The 19,411-nt window shown below is 31.8% G+C and overlaps 1 protein-coding gene across 1 annotated transcript in view; it reads right to left on the reverse strand.

Moving 5' to 3' along the window:
• LOC127709905 (paladin-like) overlaps nucleotides 1-19,411 on the reverse strand; it is a 130,883-nt gene that overhangs the window by 22,276 nt on the left and 89,196 nt on the right. The window contains exons 4-8 of the mRNA XM_052215600.1: nucleotides 17,508-17,672; nucleotides 14,006-14,169; nucleotides 9,774-9,849; nucleotides 4,278-4,423; nucleotides 2,984-3,095 (exon numbers count right to left, since the gene is read on the reverse strand). Of these exons, the coding sequence (XP_052071560.1) occupies nucleotides 2,984-3,095; nucleotides 4,278-4,423; nucleotides 9,774-9,849; nucleotides 14,006-14,169; nucleotides 17,508-17,672 (663 nt within the window). The remainder of the gene's footprint in view (nucleotides 1-2,983; nucleotides 3,096-4,277; nucleotides 4,424-9,773; nucleotides 9,850-14,005; nucleotides 14,170-17,507; nucleotides 17,673-19,411) is intronic.

The following is a 19,411-nucleotide window of genomic DNA, read 5'->3' on the forward strand; positions in this document are numbered from 1 at the left end:
GCAGTAGTATATTGGGCAAATAAGTTCAATGGGGCGTAACTCCTGGAAAAAAAATTGAATCGTAATTTCCTGTCGATATGCACATCTACGTAGTATGTCCTTATTATCTACAAAGTTTCATGAAATTTTGTTGTGTGGTTTCAGAGGAGTTGAGATGACAAACTGTTGCAGTAGTACATTAAAGTAAATAAGTTCAAAGGGGCGTAACTCCTAGAAAAAAAATTGAATCATAATTTCCTGTCGATATGCACATCTACGTAGTATGTCCTTATTATCTACAAAGTTTCATGAAATTTTGTTGTGTGGTTTCAGAGTAGTTGAGATGACAAACTGTTGCAGTAGTACATTAAAGTAAATAAGTTCAAAGGGGCGTAACTCCTAGAAAAAAAAATAAATCGTAATTTCCTGTCGATATGCACAACTACATAGTATGTCCTTATTATCTAAAAAGGTTTCGTGAAATTCTGTTGTGTGGTTTGAGAGGAGTTGCGATGACAAGAAACAGGACTGACGGACTGACGGACGGACAGACGGACAGACAGACGGACAGACGGGTCAAAAACATTATACCCTCCGCAACTCGTTGCGTGGGGTATAAATATGTGTCCTAATATAGGACCTCATAGTCCACTCGAACTATCATAATTCATTGTTCAGTGAAACACAAAATGTAGGTCAAGATCCCAATATGATATATATTCTAAACAGTTCACAAAATAAGCCACATGTGAACTATCAGTGTCAAGTTAATGTGACCGTAACTTTATGGTTAATTACCTTGAACCAAAACTCTAACCTTATACAGGACAGATGGACACACAGACCTGACAACAAAATGCCCACCTACTATAGTAAGCATGGCATACAAATTTTCTGAAAGATATGTAGAGGTTATCATAGGATCTTTAACAATAGACAGCTGTCTATACAGTATAAGAAGTTATAAAACACTTAGGTAGGAGTAGAAAATAAAAAAGAATGTGTCTAAGGTCATGAATGCCCCCGCTCAAGCTTTGCAATTTTTCAAGTTATAAAGGGGCATAACTCTAGAACCATTAAAGACATACTGCGAAAAAATACACTCTGTCTGTGTGTTGCAGTTCTAAGAATTGTGTATGAGTTTAATAAAATTTGGATTAAGCAAACTTAAATTAGTGTGGAAACGAAAATATTTGCAATTTTCTAGGTTATAAAGGGGCATAACTCTAGAACTATAAGTGACTCACTGCCTAAATTCGAACTCTGTCTGAAAGTTTTGGTTCGTAGCATTGTGTACGAACTTTATAAAATTTGGATGAGGAAAACATAAGTCAAGAGTGAAGAAACGAAAAAAATTGCAATTTTCCAAGTTATTACCGGTAAGTGGCTTACTCTAGAACAGTAATTGACTCACTGCCCAAACTGAGTATTATTATAAATTTAGGTGAAAAAAATTAAGTTAAGAGTGAGGAAACAAAAATGGGAAGGACGGAAGGAAGGACAGACGGTCAAGGGTAACACAAAATGCCCGTTGCCTATGGCGGGATGGGGGCATAAAAATGGTTGCCCGTTGCCTATGGCGGGATGGGAGCATAAAAACTTTAAATTTGCATTGACTTCATGAAGATTTCAATCATTTGATAAAATCTCAGGAGTCTCAAAACAACATGAGATTGAAGTATAACTGTAATAATAAATGTAAAGTAAACAAGAATATAGGACACAATGCATCGCCCACATTATCACATTTACATATTCAGTTTTTAAGCTACCTTGAACCAAAACTTTAAACAGAGCAGAAAACATAATGTTCCTCTACTATCATAAGGAAGGGGGATTAAACTGTAGTGTAAGAATAATGGAAGAACTATAATGTAAAATTGACTCCAGACATGTCGGTCATAGCATTTGAGGTTTTTTTACTTATTTCAAATGAGACAATTAAGGTAAATGAGAATGTATGGTAGTGGCCAGTATCTGCGTCCATAGTGCAAAAAGGTAAAGTCTTCAATCCTTACAAACCTTGCTCAATTTCAGCATGCTCAAAAATGAATCAAAGTACTGAAGTACTGAACATCGGATGACTGCAAGTTCTTGTGGATGGTCACAAGCACCATTGTCTCAGAAAAAAAATCACATCTCTATATATACCTGAAGGTAAGGTTAATGTACAGATATTTTTTTTCTGAGACAAGTTCGTGCGTGGATGATAAATAAATGTCAGGGAGTTCAACCTCATCGTAATAACTTTTATATTGTAGTGATACAAATCAGTATACTCTGGTTTGCTGTTATATATTATATTCATATTTGTATATTACATTTACATATGTATATATAATTTTCATTCATTTGTATATCATTCTATTCTACTATAAGTAATAGTGCAGTGCAAGTGTATGGTAGGCACTCTTCTGTAGTAATTCGATTTTTCTAATAGATTGGATTTGAGTAGGCATTCATATTTTCCCACCAAACGTTCAATCTCCCATGCAGAGTTATCGGTCCTTGAGAGAGAGCAAAGATCGATAACTCTGCATGGGAGAATGAAAACGTTCTTGAGATATTCTTCCGCATGCGTTAACACACTTTTTCTGTACGTGTGCATAGATATTAAATTTTTTCTACTTATATATATATTTTCTAATGACAAAACCTTTTCATATTATTAATTTATGTTCTTAAAATATATTTTTAGGAGTATCCATTGAAAAAATGAATTTATAACAAGCGATAAGGAATGTTATTTTGCACTCGATAGTGTCCGCGTATTTATAATGTTTATAGATCGGTTACAATCCCAACACGAAAGTTACGTAATGGAAATCTAGGCGACAGCAATACACCGGAATGCCCTCACGAGCATCCGATGTAAAAAGGATAAAATAGTGCTGAAATGTCAAATGTCATGTCATTAACTTGTCAAAATTGACATATTTGACCTAAAATAGTCATTTAAACATAGGTTTCTGAAAAATTTTGTATTTTCAGCATTGTTTCTTACCTGGTTTTTGATATGGACACCATTAGGAATTATTCTGACAAGTTTTCGGACAGAGTAGTAGTCCCCTTTCTGTAAACTGTTAAATTTCTTTGATGATTGATGTGGAGATCTACTGTGGAAAGAATAATAACTGTGATGTAAGAGATGTCTTACCTGATTAAATTCAATAATAGCAATGTGATATATAAATTAAGTTACATGTGTGTGCATGTGTACAATACTTTAATATACCATCACCCCTAGTGCTTTTAAAACTAATCTGATCATAAAAAAATTAAAGAACATTTAGCGAGCAAGCTCAAGCATCACTCCTACTTAAAATTCAAAAATGTCTTCTGTGTACAATTCGATGGGCCTTTCTTTTTGAGGGGGATGTTTACTTTAATCAAATGGCCTTTTAGCTACCAATTAAAGCACCATGCCCAATTTGTAGTCTGGGAGAGACACAATAAAACATATCATAGATGTCATATGAGCAGTAAAGGCTCCTGGTAGCTTCTTCTTTGGTTTTATTTTGTACTAGCTGAGTGCTCTAGAATAAACTTTGTCTATTACCTTGAGAAATTGATTTTTTTAATTGGAAAAAAGATAGTGCATTGGAGAATGTTGAAATTTAAAACATGAAAATTAAGATATAAAAAAAAGTAATGTTTGTAAATATATTCTTTCTCTTTCAAGGTAAGAAGTCAACCTTATACATGTTGTAGTAAAAACAATACATTAAAAAAAAAAAGTTCAAAATATCCTGCGATGATTTTCAGTTCAAGCTTTGGTTATGGTTTGTTGTTTTTGAACACCACTTTCAGCACTCTTTGGGTATATCATGGAAACCAGTTTTTATTGTTGGAAGAACTTGTAGATTTTCCAGAGAGAACAAAAGATCTTTGGCAGGAAACCTGGCAATCCCAGTCAATTAAGATTCAAGTCAATCACATCATGCCATAACAAGGGTTTAAACTCTCAACTCCAGAATTGACAGGCTAGTGGTCACTGTAGATCTACTACTTAGGACTAGTTGTTCATGGAGGACAATTTTTGTTTGTTGTAGAGGTCAACATTTTTCACTGTCATTCTTGCATATCAATTAATTTGTTTAATAATAAAACTTAAACAGAATTCATTCCATCTGTTCAAAGATGAAACAAGAATGGTTAAAACTCATAAGTAAGCAGAAAAAAATCAACAAATCATAATTTAAACATTCTATACCAAACATTCATTTTACTGCTTTTATATATATATTTTTTTATATTCTTACTACATGTACTTGTAAAGATCTAATTATTCTGCTTACTTTAGATCCTGAGGGAAGCCATATTTTTGTGCAAGCACAAGACATCCCATAATAGATCCAACTGTAGCCCTGTCCTGACCAGAATTACAGGTAAACAGCAAACCTGGATTACATGATTTGGATTTCTCAAAAAACTTTGGACATTCCTGGAATGAGAAGTAATGTAAATATTATTTTATATGGTAAAGGTTAAAACAATTACATACAGTGTAGCAAAACTTGAGCATTATGCCAACTTCTCAATTTATAATTCATTTTTATGTTTTATTCTGAAATCATTGAACTTTTTGCTTAGCATTTTTAAAGGCACAGTTTTATTTACTGTAAGCAAAACAATTTTGAAAAAAAACGTACAAGAAACATCATTACGTCATTTCCTAAAACTATTAGTTCTTTAGAATTTAACTTATAGATATATGTACAATATCTAAAATTACACTATTTTTTAGACTCCAGGTTGTAAAGAGCTTGACATCTTGTAAAGATACCGGTTTATTTCTTAACTAGAGATGTCTTTTAAGTTTTTAATGTGTCACTGTGTTGCTGTCTCATTGACACATACAATCGTCCTGAACATACATGAAATATTTGCCACTGGACATTAAGCAACCAACAATCAATCAATATCCTATTAAAAAAAAACTTTCTATTCAAAAGAAAGTATAAGGCCAAAAGAAACAAACAGGCAAATTTTCCCATTCAACATATATTTCAAATACCCCATGAAATAACTATTTAAAAGGTGATATTTCTAGGAAAAATCTTGTGTCAGTTCATCTAGTTCAGGTTCTTAAAGGGAATATTGACATTGAGAATATTAAAGGAATATCAATCAATTGGTTCTCGATCAAGTATGAATATTTTCAGGAAAATAAATTGAAGTAGTATTTCTATGACAATACTGTTAATCTAGAATGACATCCTGGTTTTTGAAGTACCCATTTTCCATTTAGTAATGGTATAACTTCTAATATAAATTTAAAGGAAAATCAGTGAAAATATAGGCCAAACAATGCTCTCTTTATTTGACAATATTCTCCATGAACATTTCAAACTGATCAAATGAAATATCAATAAAATGATCTAAGGAGAACTATGGTCCATTTTGTTTCATAAAATCAGTAGATAAATGGGATATGTGTGCCTATTATTTATAGCAAATGTAATAAATTAATAAATAGCACTTTAAAAACTGATTATTTCTTTATAATAAACAAAACAGAAAAAAGTCATTGGCACTGCTGTTTCTTGTTAATAGCTTCAGTACATTTGTAAAAACAGCTCTTTGGCAGCCACAGACAAGTTGTAGTATCCTGCCATAAGAAAAGCTGAAGACAAAAGCAAAAAAGCCATAAAAATATACCTAACATAAGGTTTTCCCTGTGAAATAGGAAAAGTAATCAGTTATATACGTTAGAAATCATATGCTCTTTTATGTTTTAGGTAAAAATTATCCCCTATGAAGAAGGTTGAGCTCTGTTGTTATTATAGCAATAAGATGATTGCCCTATCAAAACCCAGGAAGGATTGCTGCCCATACGCTAATAACAGCAAACAGAAAGTAATTGATTTTTCACAAGTATATTCAATTTGATATTCATATTGGTTTGTCTATTGAAATGAGGACTTCTTCCTCTGTAACATCTACAGTTATGTCACAAAATCCAGTTTTTCACAATGATTAAAATCTGTATGAAAATAAGTAATCTCTCCTGTACACAATCCAGCCATACTCATATGTATGGTAAATTAATATTAACTGTTAAAGTTATGAAGTTAATAGCATTACCATATAGTATTTTCTTCTGGAAGAATGTGTTTTTTGTCAATTTTTTTATTCTTCTTTTGCATTGTATAATTATTTGTACCTTACAGAAAGTTATCTACAAAAGGGTATGACACTTAAACCATAGTCTGTAAACAGACTTTAAAGAGAGCTATACAATCATACAAGCACAAATATTCAAATTCCATTTTCAAATTAAGCTGTAAATGTTCGTTATCTTTAACATGGACTTGGAAGTTTTATAACATGCTTTTTGTTCAAGAGTATTTCATCATGCACTTCTACTTTTTTACATTATAAGTGAACATGAAAAGTTATTGCATCTGTTAAAGGTAATTCTAATGCATTTTTTATGTAACAATTTTTTTCATTGGCTAAAAGTTACCGTCAAATCCACAGCTGACCAGGCGTAACTAAGGAGGGACCCTCCATTTTGAATTGATTGGATTAACAAATGTTCGATTACTACAATATTATCGATAATAAAACAACACCTACCTCAAATTCACCGTTTTAATGTGATTTTATCCGAATTTGAATCATAGAAGTAACGTAATAACCTCCAGTTTGTATGTCTTCATTTGTATGACGTCACGTTTAGCCATGACGTCTTTGCCCCAAAATTATTCATGAAGTTTCGCGGAATTTTTTTGTATGTCAAATTTATACATTTTTTAAAGCTGTAACATATTATTTTTGTAATGCATTAGAATCGGAATAACAGTACTGTAGTTGAAGAGTTGCCACTGTCAATTTTGATTTGACGGTCGCAAATTTCCGTTTTACTGTCTTCACTACGTGTCGCCAGTAAAACTGCATTTGCAACCGTCAAATCAACAATTGACGGTGGCAACTCTTCGACTACAGTACTGTTATTCCTTAATTAGACAGTGGTATGTATCAGTTAAATTCAAAAGGGAATGTAGAATGAAAACTATATGCATTAAGGTTCAAATATTTCTAATTTAAATATACCTCATACCAATGAGGATAAAAAAAATGGTTACTTTTGTGCCCATTTTACATGCATTGCTTAGTCAGTTAGTTAATGAACTCATCATTTCATACCTTACGCTTATTAGGTAGGTTGGTGAATAAATAAAGGCATGCTATCAAACAAAAGTGTTTTTTTATTATTTTAAATCAATGTTAAATAAAAAAAAACTTTGAAAACATCATGGCTGTATCAATCAATTTTTCCCATGGTTGACCTAATGCTTACCATATCTCATCACTAAAATACAATAATATGACATGAAAGTTCAATGGAAAATAACGTCAACGATTTAAGATGATTATAGAATCATTTGTGTTCCCTTGGAACTGGAATAAAAAGGATTGTCACTGTGTTTCTAAAATTATCACAGATTATTTCATATTTATGACTACTGGACATGTACATCTACCGTTAATGGACTTCTGGTAATGTTTTTAACTAAATTTGGCATCATCACATAAATCTCTATAGTAAACTTAACTATAGATTGAAAGGAAAAATGTTCCTTTACAGATAGCTTAACGACCATAACTTTACAGCACATCCCACTAATAGGATACGCTTATAAGGGGAAAATACATAAAAATAAATAATAGGTTAAACAAAAAAGCCATATTGGTCCTTTATGGTGAATGATTTAATCTTATTGAAATAAAAATATCTAAAAATCATTATTATAAATCTGAAAACAGCTCTGATCCCTTTCAATAGTGTCATTTTCTGCGACCTCTTACCAATTCCAGCAACTTTTAATAAATATTTCAAGACAATATAACTGAAATCAGTTAAATATCTAAATTAAAATCAACCCTGTTTATCTATACATGTATAACTAATTTCTAGCCAGCCTAACTAGTACTTATGACCAACAATTATGAAACATGATTGAATCTTGTACAAACATTACAGGTTTCTGTCTCAATGACATATACTCATATCTCCTTTTCATCTTATTCAACTTAAATACTGAAAAAAATATTTTTATAATATAAACTTAAAATATTTTTTTCTGTTTCTTTTTGACTTTTAAAGCCAAACCTGTTAGAGATTTTATATTTCCATGTTTTTTTGTCTCTTATGATCTTCATTTAAGATGAAATATGTGGGTATATTTTTTTAATTTTTTGATTTTCTGTGTCAGGAAATTAGCAAAAATTTACCACTTTTTTTATGTAGAAACAAGTGACACTCTTACAGTCTTCATGAACCACTTTTCCTCTTATTTACATTAGAAATGACTTTGTAGAAGATTTCAAAATTCGCTATATCAATCAGGAAGTGCATTTTTTCTGGCATACAAGATATTTAATGGTTCAGGGTTAAAATTTAGGTTAAACATGATGACAACATCATTGGAATCAAGAAATACCAGACAAGTAATGGCAATCATTGAAGGCTATTCTGTAAAAAAACATCATTAACTTTTGTCTGCTGACTGGAATTGCTATTTCATATGATTAGACACATTTTTCAAAGTTTCAATAAGAGTAAATCAACAATTATATGAAATGACAAAAAATTTGATGAAAATAACTATTTGGTAATTTTTCCATTAATTTTTGTTGACCAAATGCTCTAAATCAAATTCAAAGCTCCCAGCCAGACGATTGTTTCAAAAAAAAAGAGTAAAATGGCTATTTCTATTACATTAATCTAATTTCTAGGAAATTATCTTTCAGGCGACAACTAATTTATTCATTTCTCTATGTATAATGAGTGATTTGAAATTTTCAAGAATATAGAACTGATTTTTGGTGTGCTTTCTTTCATGATTATTACATGATTTAATTTACTATATTCATATTGGATATTTGTGATTATAATTAATTCTTTGAAGCGTGAATATTGGTGCATTCTACACAATTGGAAGGAGTTTTCTTGTCATCATTAATTGACCTGGTGAAGCCAGAATACTGCATATCTTTGCTCTTTTCACATAAATTCTATGATTGAATTAGATATAAGAAGTTTTATATAGATTGTTACCCCCCAAAAAACTTTGTCAATTAAGTCTAAGCTCTATAACCCTTCATGTGTGTGTTATTGAAATTATAATACAAATGTTTCATTTATCATCATCTTAAATTATGAATTTTATCTATCAGATTGTCTGTTTTATTGACTGGGTAACATTTAAAAAAAATTCTTTTGCCAGAGTAAATGTGTAAGTTTATAAAAAAGAAATAGCTGAGAAGGTGAAAGAGCAGATTCTTACTCCAAGGAAAGACATTGTCACCTGGGCAAAGCTGTAGTCGACATCATTTTCTAAGGGGTAACAATCAGCTCTATCACTTTTTAAACAATGTGTTATTTAATTCATTGTAATGAATGTTCTGTTATTATAAGCTTTTAAATTATTGGTTTTTTTTTGTTTTTACAGTTTTTTATTGGTTAATATGAGTGTGGTTCAAAAAATTGTTACCCACTGAGCCAGGAGTTAGAGTAGAATATTACTTTATTTATTAACCAATAAAAAAACGGCATTTTAACTTTAAGTTTAATAAACTAAAATATTCAGACTTAATTATTAGTATCAAACATTTTTATGAAAAGAATAGTGGACAAACTTGTACATATAATTATTAACGATTTGTCTTCAGTAGGAATATCATAATAATAGTGTGAAATTTGTGTGCAAATTCACTCCAATATTTCTTGTATAACGACAACATTACGACAATTACTGTGACCAGGAACTATCTCTAATTATTACCTTAAATACATTCAAAAAGTCATCAATATCTTCATCTGTCGGAGAAGCTTCTAATGGAAAGCATAATCTTTTAAATCTGAAATTAATGTGTCTTCAAATTAGAAATACCAAGACAATATGGTCCTCAAAAGAACAACTTTGAAATTAATGCCTAGAATTTATGTATTTTGAAAATCAAAGTCAAAATTCATAGCTTTAAAATTTCTCTCACATGATTATTATTCTGTAATAGAAGTCAGCTTCTGTGCAGATACTAAAACTCAATTAAGACTTCACAAATTATGTCATTTTAGCCTGACTTTAATGTTTAATAAAATCCTTATTTGGTTGTAAAATTTTAAATCTTTCATTAAAGTCGTAAAATATAAAACTTTCAAAATTCAATAATATGAAACATATGATGTTTCAGAAAAAAAAATATTTCAATGACAAATTTCACTTTGATCATATTGATTTGCTTAAGAAAAATGTCCTTAGATTTTTATCTAAACATTTTTTTTAACAAGATAGGAAATTATTTTCTTTTATACTTAATTCTGTTTCGTGTTTAAAGGATTGAAAAGAACATTTTTTATTTAAAATATCAAACATAAGAAATAATTAACAAGAGGCTGTCAAAGTGACAGCAAACCGGATTTTCCTGCAGAGGTTGAACCCTGAACAGTTGAGCAAGTATGGACACTACATTTAAGCTTAAAACAGCTCTGAATTTGGATTGTGACTGAATATTTGACACAGCATAGGTTTGTGACACAAAATGAATGTGGTCAAAGAACTGAAATATTTGAAATTGGACATTTACCTATTATGGTCCAATATCCAAAATCTAAGTACATATTAGAATCAGCATATCAAAGAAACCCAAGAATTCAATTTTTGATGAAATCAGACAAAAGTTTAATTTAGGACCCTTTGGACCTCAATATGGACCAATTTGATAAAGAAGCCTACAATCAAAAATCTCTCAATACATGGTTAGATTCAGCATTTCAAAGAACCCCATAAATTCAATTTTTGTTGAATCAAACAAAGTTTAATTTTGGACCCTGATTTGGACCAACTTGAAAACTGGGCCCAAAAATCTAATATTTAAATACAGGTTTAGATTCAGCATTTGAAAGAACCCTATATATATTTAATTTATGTTGAAATGAAACACAGGTTAATTTTATCCATAATATTTTCTGTGCAAAGGGAAATAACTCAAACTGGATAAATAGTTCTCTAAAATAAGATATGATGCAATTTTTCAAATTATAATAAATAATATAATAACAACAACCAGTGATGACTAAGTTCTCTAAAATTAGATATGATTTAACACTCAAACATTGTTAGAATCAGTATATCAAAGAACCAAAGAATTCAATTTTTGATAAAATTAAACAAAAGTTTAATTTAGGACCCTTTGGACCTCAATGTGGTATTATCTTATTAATAATGAAAAGAAATACAGGTTTAGATTAAGCATTTCAAAGAACCCTATATTTATTCAATTTATGTTGAAATCAAACACAGTTTAATTTTGGACCCCGATTTGGACCAACTTGAAAACTGGGCCCAAAATCAGAAATCTAAATATATGTTTATTAATAGACAATATAAGCTTAGTTTTTAAAGGAGTTCACTTCATAAAAAAAAAATATATAGCATTCAGAAAATTAGTTTTTACAGAATAACAAACAAACTTGCCACAAAATTCTTCAAACAATTTACCAAAGAAAAGAAAAAAAAAATCCAAAATCTGATTTATCATTAATACAATGTCTTTTCAAAAGCTATAAAAGTTATCAGTAACAAGAAATAATTGTAACAGGATGCTGTTAGGAAGTCTCCCAAACAAAGCTCCAATAATTCGTCATCACCATGGTCACCTTACATTGGCCAAAGTCCAGTACAAATTGGCTTGTGATATGCATAAGTGACGCCTATGGATTGACCCTGTATGTCATTCAAATCTTCTTGAAATGATGAACAGGAATATATATGTTTGTTTAGGGGTGGAGATCTCAACCGTTTACAAGTTCTCAAAAGGGGGGGGGGGGTGTGTGTGATCCCCAGTGGATTCCCCCTAAATTTCATATGATTTGTTTTATTGTCCCATACAAGAATATATATGGTTAAGGGGTGGGGATCTTAAACAGGAGGGGGTGGGGGTGACCCCAGGGGACTTGCCTTTTATTTCATTTGATTTGTTTTATTGTCCCATACAAGAATATATACGGTTTCGGGGTGGGGATCTTGACCGTTTACAAGTTATCAAAAAGAAGGGGGTGGGGGTTACCCCCATGGACTTCCTCTATATTCATTTGATTTGTTTTAATGTCCCATACAAGAATATATATGGTTTAGGGGTGGGGATCTCGACCGTTTACAAGTTCTTTAACAGGAGGGGGTGGGGTTGACCCCAGGGGACTCGCCTTTTATTTCATTTGATTTGTTTTATTGTCCCATACAAGAATATATATGGTTTCAGGGTGGGGATCTTGACCGTTTACAAGTTTTCAAAAAGAAGGGGCGTGGGGGTGAACCCGGGGACTCCACCAATATTTCATTTCATTTGTTTTATTGTCCAATACAAGAATATATATGGTTTCGGGGTGGGAATCTTGACCGTTTACAAGCTTTCAAAAAGAAGGGGGGTGGGGGTTTTCCCAGGGAACTTCCCCTAAATTTCATTTGATTTGTTTTATTGTCCCATACAAGAATATATATGGTTTTGGGGTGGGGATCTCAACCGTTTACAAGTTTTCAAAAAGAAGGGGGTAGGGGTTTACCCCCATAGACTTCCCCTAAATTTCATTTGATTTGTTTTATTGTCCCATACAAGAATATATATGGTTTCGGGGTGGGGATTTTGACTGTTAACAAGTTATCAAAAAGAAGGGGGGTGGGGGTTACCCTCATGGATTTCCCCTATATTTCATTTGATTTGTTTATTTTCCCATACAAGAATATATACGGTTTAGGGGTGGGGATCTCAACCGTTTACAAGTTCTTTAACAGGAGGGGGTGGGGTTGACCCCCAGGGGACTCACCTTTTATTTCATTTGATTTGTTTTATTGTCCCATACAAGAATATATATGGTTTCGGGGTGGGGATCTTGACTGTTTACAAGTTTTCAAAAAAAGGGGGTGGGGGTGACCTCTCTGGACTTTCCCTATATTTCATTTGATTTGTTTTATTGTCCCATACAAGAATATATATGGTTTAGGGGTGGGGATCTCAACCGTTTACAAGTTCTCAGACAGAAGGGGGTGGGGGTGACCCCAGGGGACTGGCCTTGTATTTCATTTGATTTGTTTTATTGTCCCATGCAAGAATATATATGGTTTAGGGGTAGGGATCTCGACCGTTTACAAGATAAAAGCACATTCTCAAATTGAAGGGGGATAAATGTCTAATGATATAGCTTAAAATCATTACCACTTAGGAAATAGATAATTTTCAAATAAATCTGTCACTCCAATTTTTATTGTGAGATAAGACAAATCATAACATGATAACAAGAGTAAAATATTTTAAAAATCCACTTTTGGATATTAAAAATGGCGATAACTCACAAAGGAGATATACTAAAATCTTGAAAATTAAACTAGACCTTCATTAAGTCCCAGGAAACAACATATTAAAATTTGAAAAAAATTTGTTAAAGCGTTTTCATGTTATTGTGCTGACACTGTTTGGCAGCCGCCCGCCATACATCCCCATTTTAATAACCGATATTTCCTTCGAAAATCCGGTTAAAAATTATAATTATAGCAGGTAACATTGAAATCAAGGAATATTTTTGTTAGAGCAAGAGTTTTCTTAATTCACTCTGGAAAGTCTTTTTTCAAGCAAATTTTTTCCAGAAAAGTTATTGGAAAATGATGAAATATTCTTCTTTCTTACATGTATAACAATTTTTTCTCTCAATTTGGATACATAAAAGAAAAACAAAGGATATGGGGTATCTATCCATGACACAAAATCAGTATATGCACTGCAAAATAACACACAATAAGATTGTTTGAAATGGAGATACGGGAGTGTTGTGGTGTTTTATGTCAGTAATCAATTTCTTTACATGTATGAGGTCGAGCTAGCTAGATTCCAGTGATGATGAATATCTTTTAAACTTCAAGTAAATTTAAAAATTCAAATTTCTCTTTACAGAATGGTTGTAATTCTGTAATAAGCAGACAAGAGAATTACCAGTTTAGTGTGGCCGAGGTAATTAAGTACTTACCTGACACTGTGTGAGCACAACATGTGTCTGGAATACACTTCCTCGGAAACCAGTAAATTATCCTCATACTGAACTGTAAGCTCTCTAAGCTCTTTCTGTGGATTTTCTATATCCCCATAGAAATAAAATTTGTTTTTATCATTCAAGATGGCTAGATCTATCACCTGAAATAATAGTATTTATCATAATTTTATTTTCAAGACAGTATTATGTATTCTAATCAGTACAAAAAGACTGACTACGGTATTTTGAACAACCAGCCATGAATATTTATATTTCAAGTACAGAGAACATCACAAAGAAAGGTTATGATTTCAATGCAGATATGTGGCTCTAACATGGTCAACTCTGACCTGCAACAATGGGGGCGGGGGTCTGGCAAGCAACCTTCAGACCTGACATTTCTTTTTATAGGACCTGTGAGCTTTAGCACAGGTTAATTGTTGAACAAAAATCTGTCAAATTTGCTGAAAAGTGACCTGGTGACCTGAGGTAACTTTCAAACATTACTGGAGCCCATATAAAAAAATTTGTAAGGGTTCCGCGGAACCCAGTGTCTCGCCTACTTTTCCTGTTAATTGCAGGCTCAACAAAAATTAGATGAGGAAAAAATTAAATAAAGATATTCCTCTCGATACAATTTTTTTTATTGTAAGAAGCTTCTGTCCAAGTTTGGTAAAAATCCAGGATAGTTTATGAATCTAATAAATGTTTAAAAAAATTTAACTGCAGACCGTATGTAATGTTAACTGGAAGAAAAACTAAGTCCATTTATAAGTAAAATATGGATAAACAAGTACAAAATTTTAATAAAAATTACCTTCTAGATACTAGCTTTTGATCATAAACAAACTTCTGTCCATGTTTGGTACAAATCCAGGATAGTTTAAGAAAGTTATTAAATTTTAAAAACTTTAACCACAGAGTGAATGTAATGTTTCCTGGCAGAAAAACTAAGTCCATTAATAAGTAAAATACGGAAAAACAGGATTTTTTTTTTAAAATTTACTTCTGGATACTATCTTATGATCATAAACAAGCTTCTGTCAAAGTTTGGTAGAAATCCAGAATAGTTTGAGAAAGTTATTAAAATTTTAAAAACTTTAACCACAGAGTGAATGTAATGTTTCCTGGCAGAAAAACTAAGTCCATTAATAAGTAAAATACGGAAAAACAGGAATTTTTTTTTTTACAAAATTTACCTCTGGATACTATCTTATGATCATAAACAAGCTTCTGTCCAAGTTTGGTAGAAATCCAGGATAGTTTAAGAAAGTTATTAAAATTTCAAAAACTTTTAACCACAGAGTGAATATTTGTGGACGCCGCCGATAACGGAATGTAGGATCGCTTTGTCTTGCTTTTTCGACAAAAGTCGAAGGCTCGACAAAAATCAAATTTAAACAACTCAACTGCATCTGCTCTAATTAATTGAAAATATTCCTCTGCTGTAAACTGTATCAATGCCCAAAAAACAGCATATACTTTTTCGACACTGTACATGACGTTTTGTTGGGAAGTGAGAAATAGTACAACAAATATTGGGACTAATTCAGTGAAAACTGAAATTAATGTGAAAATGCTGAAATGAATGTCTTTTGGGACAAATGTATTTCTTCTGTTACTTGTAAATACTTCCAAAAAATTAAAAAAGAAGAAAACTGTGTGACTTTTTCAAACAATTCTGTTCCTGTTCTCTAAGTTTTAAAATGGCAACAACAAATGCAGTAACATATACAACTATAGCAAGCTCTTACAATGATGTGTACTAATTACTCTATCATACATTAATCCAATGACGACAGCTACTCTGTCAATTTGTTATTTCATTTCTTTACAAGGAAATTGTGAAAGAAAGAAAAATAATTTCAAGATTACTTAGGAAAAATTGAAATTGATAAAACATGTTTTTTTTTCCTTCTTGATTCAAATATTGACTGCACTTAGAAGCTGTCACAACAAAGATGGGACATGCTGATATGTAAATCAATCCATCTTATAACAATTGTCTGATGTGTTTTGTGTTGGCTTTAACAACACAGCTAGCACTTTGATATAAATCTGTTAGCTAACTTGAAAAGACCTTTTCAAGATTTTTTTTCTGCTTTTCAAGAAACTTCAAAATCTTATGCCTTATTCAAACTTTTCAATCAGACTAAATAGATTAAATAACATCTGATTACAGTACGAACAATATCTTATGAACTTTGTTTTTTCTTTACAATTAGGTTTTGTAAAGCTTTTGAATAATTATTTTAGCAAGTTGTTCCATAAAAAGTAAAATAACAAAAATACCGAACTCCCAAGGAAAATTCAAAACAGAAATTCAAAAGGCAAAATCAAAAGGTCAAACAAATCAAACAATGGAAAACAACTGTCATATTCCTGACATGGTACAGACATTTCCTTATGTAGATATCTGTAATGCTAACAGCCTAAATAGTGAGCACTCAGCAGTTGTCAATGAACATTTTCAATAAGGTCTTCATCTTATAAATTATCTTCCATCCTGCAGATTTTTCATTCCAAAATACAAATTTTTCCCCTTCCCTATGTGTATATGATAAATCTAAACAAGCAAGGGAAACTCTAGAAACCATCTGGAAACCATTCATTTTGAACAGATGGAAGGATGAACAAATAAAGTGTTAACTAATAGTGCTCCCCAATTATTTTAAGAAATATAATAGAGGTCAAATACAATGCAATCCATCTCCTTTATTTAATGGTTAAATAATATCTGCCTCTAAATTTCAAAAACAATAGCTTTCTGTTTCATTACAATCCTTTGAATATTTACCTCCTTTGTACAGAAGATATACCTACTTCTTTTCTAACTCTACAGAAGATATACCTACTTCTTGTCTAACTCTACAGAAGATATACCTACTTGTTTTCTAACTGTACAGAAGATATACCTACTTCTTTTCTAACTGTACAGAAGATATACCTACTTCTTTTCTAACTGTACAGAAGATATACCTACTTCTTTTCTAACTGTACAGAAGATATACCTACTTCTTTTCTAACTGTACAGAAGATAGATATACCTACTTCTTTTCCAACTGTACAGAAGATATACCTACTTCTTGTCTAACTCTACAGAAGATATACCTACTTCTTGTCTAACTCTACAGAAGATATACCTACTTCTTTTCTAACTGTACAGAAGATATACCTACTTCTTTTCCAACTGTACAGAAGATATACCTACTTCTTTTCTAACTGTACAGAAGATATACCTACTTCTTTTCTAACTGTACAGAAGATATACCTACTTCTTTTCTAACTGTACAGAAGATATACCTACTTCTTTTCTAACTGTACAGAAGATATACCTACTTCTTTTCTAACTGTACAGAAGATATACCTACTTCTTTTCTAACTGTACAGAAGATATACCTACTTCTTTTCTAACTGTACAGAAGATATACCTACCTCTTTTCTAACTGTACAGAAGATATACCTACTTCTTTTCTAACTCTACAGAAGATATACCTACCTCTTTTCTAACTCTGGCTTCTGCTTCATCTGCCTCCTGTGGACTTCTTCCAAGTAAGACAAGGCTTTCTAAGGTATCCCGGTCTCGAATGGTATATGGTAGCATGTCTGAGCCAGAGTCAACAAATAATACAGGTTCTTCTCTCAGATTGAATAACAAAATGTCCTAAGATTTAAATATAACAAACAATTTAACCTTCAAATACATCATTATTAACTATAAATGACAAAAAATTTACATAAAAGAAAATAAAGAAAATATGTCATATAATTCAAAACCTGAGAAAAAACATTTGCTAAAGATGGAGATAAAAGACACTTCCCCTACTTTTGGCCAAATTTGTTTTTATTTTAAATAAAAAATGAAAGAGGACACTGACTAAATTTTAGACTGAGACTAAATAAGAGTTTTTTTTTCTTGTCACTTTCAGAAGTTTGCACCCCCTTTCAGTCTTCTCCTATGTCACTGAGTTATTGGTGAACGGCATACAATGTTTAATTATCGAGTTACTTGAAAACAGAATATCATATTACATAATTGTGTTACAGAAAGAATGGAAAGTATAGCCGACTATACAGTATGGGTTTTTCTCATTGCTGAAGACCGTACGGTTGCCTATAACTGCTTACATCCACTTCATTTGAACATTGGTGGATAGTTGTCTCATAAGCAATCATACCACATCTCCTTATTTTTATATACATAATGGTAAACTATTGAGTTATCGCCCATATTAAAATGTTTTACAAAGCATTTTAGAGACCAATATAGTATTAATAATGCACAAGTTGAACTCTGGTAGGATAGATGTCTAATTGGCAATCATTATCACATCTCCTTATTTTTATAAGAGTTTCTCTAACTCTGTTTTCATTTCAACTGGTTCTGTCCAGTTTGAGAAATTTTGATACGCCACACATTAAATGAATTTGCCTTTTCAGAATCTTAAGGACTATGGGTAATCTCATTGTTCGTACACCAAAATGAAAATAACATTATGTCAGTGGTTGAATTTCAATAGTTAAGAACGTTTGGGTTTACGCTTTTGAAAATATTACCAAGAATGCATTAGATTCTGAAACGGCGAATTTGTCACATGTAATTTCCTGCTATATTTATTCATTTATTCGAAAAAAGTGCATTGGCATTGTTACTCTAATGATTACAATATTTATCCACCCATGATAGTTAAATGTTCAAACTTTAAAATGCAAGGTTTAAAGTGAGTGGATAAATATTTTGATAAACAGTTTGACGTGGTAAAATCTAGTTTTCTAAATTTTAGTCTTTACTGCTGTTTGGATCAGTTAAGCAGTGCATTTTCATTTCAGATGATAAAAATCTATGTATTAGAGAGCACAACTTTGAAGTAGAGGAATGCTTGTTAGTGGTAATCCTGTTGGGTAGCTGGATAGTTCAGATTTTGCTTGTAAGTGGTAATCCTGTTGGGTAGCTGGATAGTTCAGATTTTTGCTTGTTAGTGGTAATCCTGTTGGGTAGCTGGATAGTTCATATTTTTGCTTGTTAGTGGTAACCTGTTGGTAGCTGGATAGTTCAGATTTTTGCTTGTTAGTGGTAATCCTGTTGGGTAGCTGGATAGTTCAGATTTTTGCTTGTTAGTGGTAATACTGTTGGATAGCTGGATAGTTCAGATTTTTGCTTGTTAGTGGTAACCTGTTGGTAGCTGGATAGTTCAGATTTTGCTTGTTAGTGGTAATACTGTTGGGTAGCTGGATAGTTCAGATTTTTGCTTGTTAGTGGTAATCCTGTTGGTAGCTGGATAGTTCAGATTTTGCTTGTTAGTGGTAATCCTGTTGGGTAGCTGGATAGTTCAGATTTTGCTTGTTAGTGGTAATACTGTTGGGTAGCTGGATAGTTCAGATTTTTGCTTGTTAGTGGTAATC

The sequence above is a fragment of the Mytilus californianus genome, unplaced genomic scaffold, assembly GCF_021869535.1.
Source record: "Mytilus californianus isolate M0D057914Y unplaced genomic scaffold, xbMytCali1.0.p SCAF_7, whole genome shotgun sequence".
Taxonomy (NCBI): domain Eukaryota; kingdom Metazoa; phylum Mollusca; class Bivalvia; order Mytilida; family Mytilidae; genus Mytilus; species Mytilus californianus.